Source organism: Neltuma alba, unplaced genomic scaffold, assembly GCF_004799145.2.
Source record: "Neltuma alba isolate B1F8T4 unplaced genomic scaffold, ASM479914v2 tig00010616_pilon, whole genome shotgun sequence".
Classification (NCBI taxonomy): Eukaryota; Viridiplantae; Streptophyta; class Magnoliopsida; order Fabales; family Fabaceae; genus Neltuma; species Neltuma alba.
In genome coordinates this window covers 23,836-35,900 of record NW_021635473.1, presented here as the reverse complement: position 1 = coordinate 35,900, position 12,065 = coordinate 23,836, and the positions used below count along the sequence as shown (strand labels likewise).

The 12,065-nt window shown below is 30.3% G+C and overlaps 1 protein-coding gene across 1 annotated transcript; it reads right to left on the bottom strand.

Moving 5' to 3' along the window:
• Positions 1–601: 601 nt before the first annotated feature.
• Positions 602–8,307, bottom strand: LOC114757691 (ethylene-responsive transcription factor WRI1-like). The gene is made up of 7 exons (XM_028946770.1): positions 8,084–8,307; positions 7,724–7,806; positions 7,454–7,462; positions 6,458–6,546; positions 5,824–5,948; positions 5,663–5,739; positions 602–1,498 (listed from the first exon to the last, which is right to left on the bottom strand). Exons 5-7 carry the CDS (start codon positions 5,940–5,942, stop codon positions 747–749), a joined length of 948 nt encoding a protein of 315 aa, XP_028802603.1. The 5' UTR covers positions 5,943–5,948; positions 6,458–6,546; positions 7,454–7,462; positions 7,724–7,806; positions 8,084–8,307; the 3' UTR covers positions 602–746.
• Positions 8,308–12,065: the final 3,758 nt, after the last annotated feature.

The window sequence follows — 12,065 nt, the reverse complement described above, 5'->3', positions numbered from 1 at the left end:
TTTAAAAAAATTGATAAATATGTCGAATAGGACTTACAAATGTGACTAACATCAACTCTTAATTGCATCTTATATTAAGAACTGGAAGAGTATAAAAGTTAGGGAAAATTTCGAAAAATTGCACACCACTTAAATTTCAAAGCATCAAATGAGTCTTGTTTTTTTTTTTTTATAGTTTAATAACAATTACCTACACTTAAAACATTTTTGTAGGTTTTTTATTTAGAATTTTAAAATTAAAGTGCTAATTTATTATATTCTTCTATATCAAAGTAGGATTTTTTTCCCCTAATTTTTTAAAGTATCTATTAAATAAAAGAGTTTGTTTGGCCAAAAAATAAAAGATTAATCTTTTCAGGTTGAGGACAGTTAAGGTAAAATTATTCTTTTAAAAACTGAGATCTCCACAAATTAAATAATTCAAAGTTTCCCACGAATATTAAGCAACCATAAGAGCAAAACCAAAGTTGTTAACCAAAGATGAATGAATGTCATTGCATTCAAGTAAGTAACTTCACAGTTCTTATGACTAATTTGGTTTACCTGTGTTGACAATAAATTTAAAATTTAAACTAAAAAAAAGGGAAAAAGAAAAAAAAAAAGAACGAAAAAAAGTTTGTATGGATGGATTAAGGCAAAGCCATGAAGAACGCTGCACAATTCACCAACTACCTATCACAAAAGCACACAACAAATCAAAGCAGATCCAACAATGTCTCCATCAATCCATCCACCTCAAAGGTCGATCATGAAGTATAATCGGAACAAGAAATCGAAGAGTTTGGTGAACAAGAAGCAGATTTTGCGGAACATAGCAACTTCTTCTCTTGCCCACAATCATAATCCTCCGCCATCATCCTCCTTGAATCCGCCATCGCCAGATCTCCACAGCTCGGGCTGCTCAAAATCGCGTCCAGGTTGAAATCGGCCTCCTCGGGATCTGGCCTGAATAGAAATCCAATGTCGTCGTCGAATCTTCGTGCACCATCACCGAACGCGCTCAGTAGGTCGACGTCAGGAAGATCTGGAACCCTAAACTGCGAGAATCCGTCGTCGTCCATGAATATCCATGGAAGCTCCTGTTCATCGGTGGTCGTAGTAGGCTCCACAGGAGCAATCGGAACGGATTCTTCGTTCGGTGGAGAGATCTGAATAGGGTGAATTTGAGGATTTTCTGGTTCGATTTCTTGGTCTTGTAGCTGCTGTTGTGGTGGTTGCTTCTGATTCTGCAGATTTTCTGACTCGGAGGAGGAGCAGGGGGAAGAGGATGAATGGGGAGGTGCTTCTTCTTCTTCTTCTTCTTCTTCATATTCATCTTCTTCCACTTGTGATGGTATTGTGATTACAGTTTGAACTTGCTGGGATTCGCCATTGTTGTTCTGGTTGATGAGGGTGATCTTGTCAATGTATCTGCTAATGTCGAAATTGGTCACCGCATTTGCGCCTCTGTATTGGATAGCTGCCAAGTCGTAAGCTGTGGCTGCTTCCTCTTGAGTACCTGAAGATTATTGGGAATCAAAAGTAATTAAATAGAATTAGATTAAGTTAATTAATTCTTTTTTTCCCTAATTTAGGACATGAACTTAGCTAATCACATGCAATATCCTCATGAACAATGAACAGTATCAAAATAATTAATTAAGGGGGGAAAAGCTCATCAGAATCTATACCCCATAATTTATGTTCCATGTTTACTAAAGATGTCACATGATTAGCCAATTTTTGATACACTGTCACGTGATTATCACTCTTGGAGTAACTCAAAGGTTCATAAAAAGGCCTTTGTGATGTCACGGGTTAAAGCTGCGTGGGTCAGTATGTGAGCGTGGGAGGGTAACAATAAGGCAACATATAATAGAAGAAAAAGAGGGAAAAAAAAGCCTTTAAAGTTTAATATGAAAGTCTTTATAATTTTGTCTAATTTTTAATCAAGTTTATAGAGTTTTTTTAAACTAAGTATTTACAGTTTCGTTACATTTTAATGTATAGTTTTTTTCCAATCAAGTCACACATCAAAGAAGAAGGGGAAAAAAAAGAAAATTTAATCTGCAAATCTCTATAATTTTATTTATTTCTTAATTGGATCCCTATAGTTTTTATTTTTTTTATCAAAGTTTTATAATTTTACTAATTTTTACCCAAATTCTTATAATTTTTTCTTCTTTTTATGAGGTTCTTGTATAGTTTTATTTGATTTTTAATCAGGTCCATCAAGCAACTCGTTAAAAGGAATAGACCTGATTAAATATTAGTATGAGGATCTAACAAAAAAAGTACAGAAAATTAATTAAAAATTATATGGAACTATAGGAATTTACAGATTAATTTAAAAAAATAATAATTTGTGACTATTTAATGAGTTAGTTAAACCCAAAAATAAACTACTAAAGAAAAAAGATAAGATATACAGAAAAGTATCTGAGAAAGCTGAACTTTACGTACTATGGCAGAGAAAATGATAAAGATTAGCAGCAACAAAAAGTAGTAATTAAATATGTGGTTAAAGACTGATATAATAAATTAAGCACAGAAAAAGGAACAAAAAAGATGACTTTAGGATGCAGTATCAAAGAAAGTAAACCATTATGTGCGATGGGAAGGATTAGAAATCACGTGCCCACCGGGTGTGTTTGTTAGAGGCAAGTGTTGTTGATCTAATCTCTTTTTCTTCAAAATCTCCGTATCTTTCAGTTAAATACGCCATTGATCCGACTGGCCCACAATTATTTTCTTTTTTTTACAAAAAAAAAATACTGAACAGATTCCTTTGGACTGACGCTTTGGAAGGATATCGTAGAGAGGGATATTTAGGTAAGAACAAAACCATAGTTTCAGAAGTGTTTTTATAGTATATGAAGTAAATATGTAAAGGAGTTTGTCTCGATTTACGGAAAAGTACTTCTAAGAAGTGATTATGGAGTGTTCCAAACACCCCGTGGACTGCGTGTAGATTAAAATTGAATCTTGTGATCTTGTTCCCCCGCCCCACACACACATATATATAGAGGGGGAGAGAGAGAGAGGATGGGGTATAATCCAGTTCAAATTTTGCTCCGCAACATTTCTCTTCTTTCATATATTGTTAATTTTTTTAAAAAAAAAATCGTCTTTTAATTTTATAATTTTAATTCAATTACAAGTTATAACTTAGTTTTGGGAGTTTAGCATACCCTTCAAGTTTTGATGGTTAATTTGTTAATTGTTAATCCCTAAACTTTAAAATATTATCTAGTCACTAGTAGTTAAGATTCGATTAAATATCAAGGATTGGGTTGTAATTAAATCAAAACTATACATACTAAATAGTTAATTTTTTTTAATTGTATCATACTCAATATAATTATCGAATATAAGAGATTATAGCTATGAATTATAAACACCATTAAAAAAAATAAGAAGATAATCCATTTCTCAATCTTTATGAAACATGCATTTTCAAGAAAGAAGTAAGAAGTCAAGGATATGTTGTATCCTCCAACATATGCAAAACCACCGGCTTTTATGGGTTTAGGGCTAATTGTCAAATGTTGGGTTGGTGTTAAGCCAACTAACAGGGCATCAATCTTGATTAACTCTAATAAAAAATTGTTTTCATAAATAAATATATATTTTTGCAGAAAATAATTTGAAGATTAAAATATGAAGAAAATAGTTTAAAAACTCATCTTTCAGAAGGTACTATTTGAAAGAAAATAAATAAGGGAACCGACTTAACATATTTTCTTTTACATGCTTGAAATAATTTGTAGGAAGAATCACAAAATTCACACCAGCAACAGTAGCTCTAAAATTCAAAGGAAAATATATAATATTTCAATAAGCACATATTAATGAAATTCAAATAAATCAAAATTACGAATAACAAAATAATAGAAAAAAAGTCTTCAAGAAAACTCAATTGACAATAGAATCATAGGGAAGCAAAAAAAATTCAATAAATAATTTTATTTTTGTGCTAATGATCCATGACCCAATCACCAAGACAAAGGGGGTAAAAAATAAGAATTAAATAACTAATTTATAGATATTAAAAACTTAGTTATTTGTAATAAATTGATATTGCCTTTCTTAACTCCTATTTATCATGTGTATTACAATAATGGAACTACCACCCGATGAAAAGTAATTATCATAAAGAGTACTTAAAAGAAAAATGAATGAATATTGAAAACAAAGTAAATTGAAATTTTATATTTAGAACTAAATTAAATCTTCAATTAACTCTTATATTAAGAATCGGAAGTAGTAGAATCCAAACTCTCACCTGCTTATTAAAATTTAAAAAAAAAATGGTTGCATGCAAGAAGGTATTAATATCTCAAATAAGATTAATCTCACACCCAAAAATGTAGAGATACTTTAGAAAAAATTTAATATTTGAGATTTGGCATCAATATTCCATAGCTTTAATTAAATCCTGATCTCTACACATAACTCCCTCGCGGTGGCCACTTTGAACACATTGGATCCATTAATAAAAGGGGGGGAAGGCACATGATTTTGCTACTTTCAGCATTAACTCTCATACCCCCCCCCCCAAAAATTAATTACAATCTGGTCAAAGTAGAGATTTGTGCATGTGGACCAAAGTGGTCCCCACAAAATTTTTAATACACCAAACATTATTGATTGTATAGTGTGTGCAACACATTGATGCAATAAAGTTTGAGTCGTTAATGTGTTTTGTGTGAATGTCTTTGAAATGTTGTGTTTCATATATAGTACTTGTCTAATCTATAAGTCACTTTCAATATGTTTTATATGGATTAAGAAAAATTTTAAACTTTTATAACTCTCATTTAAAATTTAATAATTTTTCAACTTTATACCTATTTAATATATAGTATATCTTATGAAAACAAAGTCAATATAATAATAAATAAAAAGTAAAATTATATATTTATATAAAAAATGTCTCTTATTACCTTATAAATAGGAATAAAAATTTTCTATTCTCCTTATAAGTAGACTAGAGGAGTATAATTGGAACGGACTTGAGGCGTTATTCTGTGCATGCACCTAAAATATTTAATGGCGTTTGAGGTTTCCATTAATTTGTGTCGAAAATGTTATTAAATGAGATGGGGGACCAAATGCTTATTAATAAACTAAGATATTGTTGGATTCCAATCTAGGAAGGTATGATTCAATGAGATATCAGAAAATATTAAAATTTGAAGCTTTGTGGTTGGGCAAAAACAAAAGCTTTGTGTTGTATGATACCACTCAAATCCTTAATATAAGTCACTTGTAACATATTCTCGTATGCTAAAAAATAAATTAAATTAACAAAATTTTCTAACATTTTCTTTATTCTCTCTCTACATTTATTTTTTTTAAAAAAAAACAATGGCTAAGCAATAAAGAGGATTTACCATACTTATACAATCTAGCTAGGTGTCTTAAACTTCGTAACCTTTAGATATAATTAAAAGCATAGTCTCCTATATTAGTTTGGTGAATTTAAAATTTCAATCTCAAAATACTTAAGGAAGAGTAAGTCCAAATAATTTATCTTAAAATTTATTTTTAAAAAACAAGACAATTGTAAAATACTACCTCCAGTCCTATTTATAACATATTGTTTATAAATTACAAACAAATTCTTATAAATAGAACCGGAGGTAGTAAGTTTTATGAGACGAAATAGAATGAAACTTACTGTATGTACCCAAGTAGAGATACTTGTTGCCTAATACTCTTCCAATCCGAGCTTCCCATCGACCATTATGGTGATGCCTATTCAAATCAAATAAATTTTTTGCATTAGATTAATGTTTAATATTAACCAAAGTTAAAGTCTTGTGTCGCATATATACTGACCTAGCTACTCCTCGATACTTAGAAACCCCTCTAGAAAATCCACTGCTTTGCCGTCGCAGTGAAGCTAAGTACTCTTCTTTTGTGACCTTCTCCATTTCCTCAAGCTCCTTCGTATACATTTCTATCTGCACAATCATTAATAAAATGCAAAATTAATTCATTCATGTCATTAAGTTAAATTAAAATATCATTGATATCATAATCACAAATATTCTTCTTTCATTTTAGTCGCCCGCATTTGAACCCCAAAGGCACAAGTCAGCTGGTGATAATTACAAATTGTTTTTGCAATTAACCTAAGTTAAACATCGAGTTTTATTAAAAGTACTCATGAGAACTCAAACATGGGAACCTTATAAGTATTTATTTAAAATAAATTCCTGGCCCTTTGTATTTCTGAAGCTTTAGGCTAGACAGCTTTGTGAATAGTGCAGTTTGCAGTACTGGTTTTTATACTGATAGTGATAATTTAAGCATAAAGTATGGAATTTGTTGTTTTGACTTATGAAAAAAAAAAGTATGGAATTTTGACAAAATATGGGCAAATGTGCCCGATTAATTTAAATTAAATAAACACTGGTATGATGGTAAACATTGTAACATGTGCTTCAAAAAGAGAAATAAATTAATGTACCGGGAAATTCAATGTTGAATCTCTTCCCCAGTATTTAAGAGCAGCAAGATCATAGGTTCTCGCAGCAGCTTCTTCATTATCATAAGCCCCTGTAGATATTAAAGAAAAAAATAAGAATTTTGATGGGAGAATAAGACCAGTGACCAACTCTAAAAATGATAATATAATTAATTGATTATTCCGAAATTTCTGGTAATTTTTTGAAACATTAATTTAGAACAGTGAGTTAGGCCAAAAAAGGGAACAGTGGGAAGTGATAATTCACTTAAGACAAAATATTTATTTTGAAACTCCAAAGGCTTTGTCGCACTTCATCATTTTTTTTTGGGGTATGATTTTAATATATCTGACAGTATGATTTAGTTATAATTTTAATATTTCCTACGTAATAAAAATAATGAAAATAATCTGCAAAGTTGGAAGAAATTTTCTTAAGTATTTATAAATTTCCAATGGAGCAAGAGCGGCACGGGTACAAGCAGAGGGATTTAAACATAATTTATCTCTCGTAAATATAAATTCGATTTGGCTATTCTATACCAGCATACATACAGCACCATTGAATTTTAAACCGTGAACAGGTATTTCTTAACGTAGCAAATTAAAATGTTTGATTTTTTTGTTCAAATGAGTAAATAATGAGAGAAAAATAAGGCGTCAAATGAAATAAATCTTTTTTAAACTCTACAATTTATAAATAATCTTTATTTTCAAGCTGGTCTAAAATGAGTCATAATCTAATCTAAACAAATATCGAAAATGAGTCAACTTCTATTACAGCTTCACTACATTCTAAAAGTATGGCTCTCTAATGGTTGAGGCTACCTGACATAATCCCAAATTGGAAAATTCATTAAGTTTTGTTTGTCAGAAAAATAGTATGTACATAATTTAAAATTCAGCATTTGGCTTTTTTTAAAACTTATTTTCTTGAAAATCTAATAATAAATTTTGAGAAATGAGAAGAGCATGAGATCCGAGAACATGAAGACTTACCCAAATAAACTAAGGCAGCGACAAAAAGGCGTATGTGAACGTTGGCATTGACAGAGAAAACACATCACAGTCAGAAAACACAACATAGTAATAATAACACCGTAAAAAAAACAAATAAATTAATTAACAAAGGTATTAGATCTCCTTGATTTTCCCTCACAAGTTTTCTTTATTTTAATAAACAAAACCTCTCCCATTTTTTAATTAAATAAAACAGAAAAAATCCCTTTTTATAATTTAAAAAAAAAATAAAAGAAGAAGAAGAAGTACCTTGTCGTCCCTTCTTGTTCTGGAGATTGTTCCAGCAACTCTTATCCCAGAGATGAGCTTCGAACCTCCCAGTCCATCGATGCCTACGGATCAAAATCACAAATTCCTCAAATGTATTCTCACATGCAAATACAAATTCAAAATCCACTTCATTGAACACACCAGAAAAGGGAAAAAATTCAAAACATTTCGTTCATTTCATGAACAAGCAACGGCAATTGTCTCTTTCTTCGACAATCAATCTCGATTCAGTTCAGTCCAAAACCGAAAAATCTCGATTCAGTCAAACCACTCAGCAATTAATTCTCACTATATCGATCCAAGAACACAGAGAAACGCGACGATTAATTAGTTACTCACCTGGTGACTCCTCTGTAAACGGAACTTCGTCCGCCATTAATGGCGGAAGACCTCGACCTTATAGCTCTCACCGTATTCGACCTATTATCACCATCATCACCATTGCCGTTACCGTTACCGTTACCACGACCACTCCTTCTGGCACGCTTATTACTCGCTCTGCCCCGCGCTTCCGTCTGATCAGGATTCTGAAACTCGAGAGAAGAAGACGAAGAGGAAGAAGAAGGCGACGGAGATGAAGAAGAGCAGGAAGAAGAAGAAGCACTGGAAGACCTCTTCATGACTGTATGTGAGAAAGAGAGAGAGAGAGAGAGACAAGAAGAAGAAGAACACAATGCGATGATGGTTTGTGTGTGTATTTGTAGGAGCAGAGAAGCAGAGTACAGTTTATTTTGGTAACCTAAAGTTGTTTACCAAATGCGAGAGAGAAGCAGAATTAAAAAATAAAAAAAAGAAAAAGGAGGAGGCGAAATTGAAGGTTGAAGGCGATTTGGAGAATAAAAGGGGGTAAATGTATGTGAATTGTGAGTGGGGGATGGGTTAATTAACCAGGATGGGTTGAAGTAGGAGTTGGGTTAACTAACTGTGGTTAGTCAAGGAGGTGTTGAGTTATTACACTTGGCTTAAGGGAGCAGCCATGCTACCAATGAGAGCGAGTTTTGTCTCAAGTTGCTTCGCTTTGCTTCCGTTCCTTAGGAACCTTCCTGTCTCTATTTGGCGCCGTTTTAATAATATCTTAGGGGGTGGTTTTTCGGCGCATTGAGTTGCACGAGTCATGAAAATGTGCATCAGCAATAACAAGCCTTGATGTGTCGCACCGGGGAACGGGAAAAAAAAAAAAAAAGGACAAAAATTGGGCTATAATTGGTTCTTTGTCTTGAAAATAATTTTTTCTTTTAAAAAAAAGCAAAAAATTATTTAGTAATTTATTTTTAATTGGTTGTTTTAAAAAACAGAAAATAGTGATATGTTTTTAAAAACTACAAAATCAAAAAAAAAATTTAGATTTTTTTGTTTTTGTTTTTTATTTTTTGTTTTAAAAAAATAGAAAAATTTTATTCTTTTCTTACCCACCGGCCGCCTAGTGTCACCACCGGCAATGGCCACCGTCCACCAAATGTGTGCTTTTTATATATTTTTTTCAAATAGGATTTTTTAAAATAATTATCCAAATGGATTTTTTTTAGCTTTTATTCTTAAAATTTGTTTTATAAAATTATTTTGAGAACAAAAAATGAAAACAAACGAATACTTTGTGTTTCCTTTTTTTTTTTATCATTCTGGTTTTATTTATAAGGCAGATTGTGAAGAATTATTTTGATGCTAATTATAAGCTATGTCATTAATTTTCTATCATTAGTTCATTTTTGTCCCTTGCAAAATGTTTGTGTATGTTATTTAATTTTTAAAGTATGTATATTTAATGGGAACGAAGTTGAGAATTTATTAAATTATTAGACCAAGTTAATGAGCTTTAAGATATTCTTTCATTTTTAATAATATACGTTTAAATTTGAGACGGTATAAGATGCGAATAACCAAATTATATAAGTTAAAAAAGTTGGTTAAAATTTATTAAATTTAATTTTTTTGGCTGAAGTTAAGGCTAATAAATATGTATAAAAAACAATTTATTTTATAAAAGTACCTTTATATATAGAGGGATGGTGAGTAAAGGGATAATTAATGCAATAAAACTGACTAATAATTAAGAGGGGCATAATAAAAAATAATACTAAAAATTTTAATAGACCATTAGACATGTCATTTTTTTAAAAAAAAAAAAAACTTATACATGGGATTGGAGAGCATATCATTTTAGTTTTTTTTTTTTTTACAGAGAATGTTATTTTGTTTGATTTGCATGTTTTAATGATGGAATGCAAGAATTAACATATCATTACACCAAAATATCCTACTTAAAAAAATCCATAAAAAAATTTTTAATAAAAAATTAATCCACTCGTCATTCTTTATTCTTGATTTATTGTTTAGATAGAGCTCATTAATAATTCAAGATCACCCCAACCAACCCGTCATTTAATTCAGAATACATACATTACATACATAGGATGGCAACACATATATTTATATAGATGCTTTAAATTCTTGATTAAGGATGATCTAACTTCAGCAGGCTTAATTTAAAATGCAGGAATTGAGTTTCTATTACAAAACTTTAATTTGCTTCCTTTTAATTTGAATCATGCAGATCACAAAATCTTTTTTTTTATTGAGTTTATATTTTTGAACAAGTTAAGGTCTTCAGTCTTTTGGATTAAATAATCCAAACTTTATAACAAGAGTATTAAACATTTTGTCAAAATTTATATTCTCATTCTTTAAAAGAAAAAAAAAACAAATTAACTAGCCCTCGCCTGTTAAGCTGATTGTTTAGGATTGGGCCTTGTGTATCAAGTTTGTTAACGTGATGTCTAAGTAAATGTATGAGGATCTATTATAGATTCATCCTATCTAACATAGTATCACCTAGAAGAAGCTAGATCAAATGCTTTAGTTTTAGGGGGTGTTTGGATGAAAACCAAACTATGGTTTCAAAAGTGCTTTTACAGTTTACAAAGTAAATATATGGAGGAGTTTGCCTTGTTCTACGAAAAAGTGCTTTTCAAAAGTGAGTTTAAGGGTTGTCAAACACCCCCTTAGTTTGATTTGAGCCTGATCCTCTATCTAAAATCTTTTACACCAAAAAGAAATATATGGAAGATTGAGGGAGGGATGGTGGCATTCCCATGCTTTGTCCCTGTTCACAGAAGAAGGAGAGGAAGAAAGCGACAGATTCCTATGAGGTTTGATGGATAACTTACAACAAGTGTGAGGGTATAATAGTCACAAAAAGTTCGTTTCCCATGAAGTTGTCATTTTCCATTGGCGGTGCTGATGGAACAAGGTTTCCCAAGTTTAATACTCCAACCATTCTTTTTTTATTTTAAAAAAAATCTTTTCAATACTACTATTTCTAAATATAAAAAATAAATTATTTTTTCTGAAATTTTAAATTGATTTTTATATTTTTATACTCATTAAATATATACTATTTATTATCTCTTTGCAATATATTTCTACTCATAATTATCTTTTATGTACTCTCTTTATAAGCAAGGCTATAAGTAAAAATATATATACATCTTATATAGTTATTATTTTTAACTAAATTTAATTAATATTTTGTGATAATTATTTCTTATAATAAGGAATGGAAGGAGTGTAATTTTTTGTCTTTCCAATAAAAGGCATATTATGCGCCAAACTACAAAGGTGTTAAATTTCTCTCTTAGGCGTGCACCTCTTCTTATACTTCTTCTGCTTCTATATATAAAATATAGATAATCAAGTTATATAAATTAAAAATTTATTTTCGAAAATGTTCAAATATGAATCACTAAAGCAATAACAACTAATTAATGACAAAAAAAAAAGACTAACATTTTAGGTATCTTTATTTTTTCTTTTTTGCTCGGCACAAATATTTTTCTATTAGAAATAATCATATTTAAGACACTGTTGAGCATATCTCCTAATGGAGATTCAAACTTTAGTTTGCTATAATTTGAGAAATTAGCCATTTTTATTAAACTCAACTCTCTGTTAGTTTTAGATATCTTTCTTAAGTGTCTCTTTTCTTAATTTTGTTACTTGTTCCCACATTGGGCTTACCATCTACCTTGGGCTCGGCCCAGTTTATTTTAAGAGCAAACAGATTAATAGGAAATTAAAATTAGAAAAGAATTAAAAATTGAAGGAAAATACTTAGATCAAATTCTTGATATCTATTATATCAAATTCTCAAATCACACATGATTATGTGCTCTAATTTTTTCATGTAAGCTTACAATTAAGTAATAATATTTTCAAAATAAAATATATTATGAGTAATTGACTACTATTTTAAAAATAAAATAATTTAGACAAGGTATTGTCTAAAATTGAAATCACCAAAAACTAATCTTTATCAATTTTACTT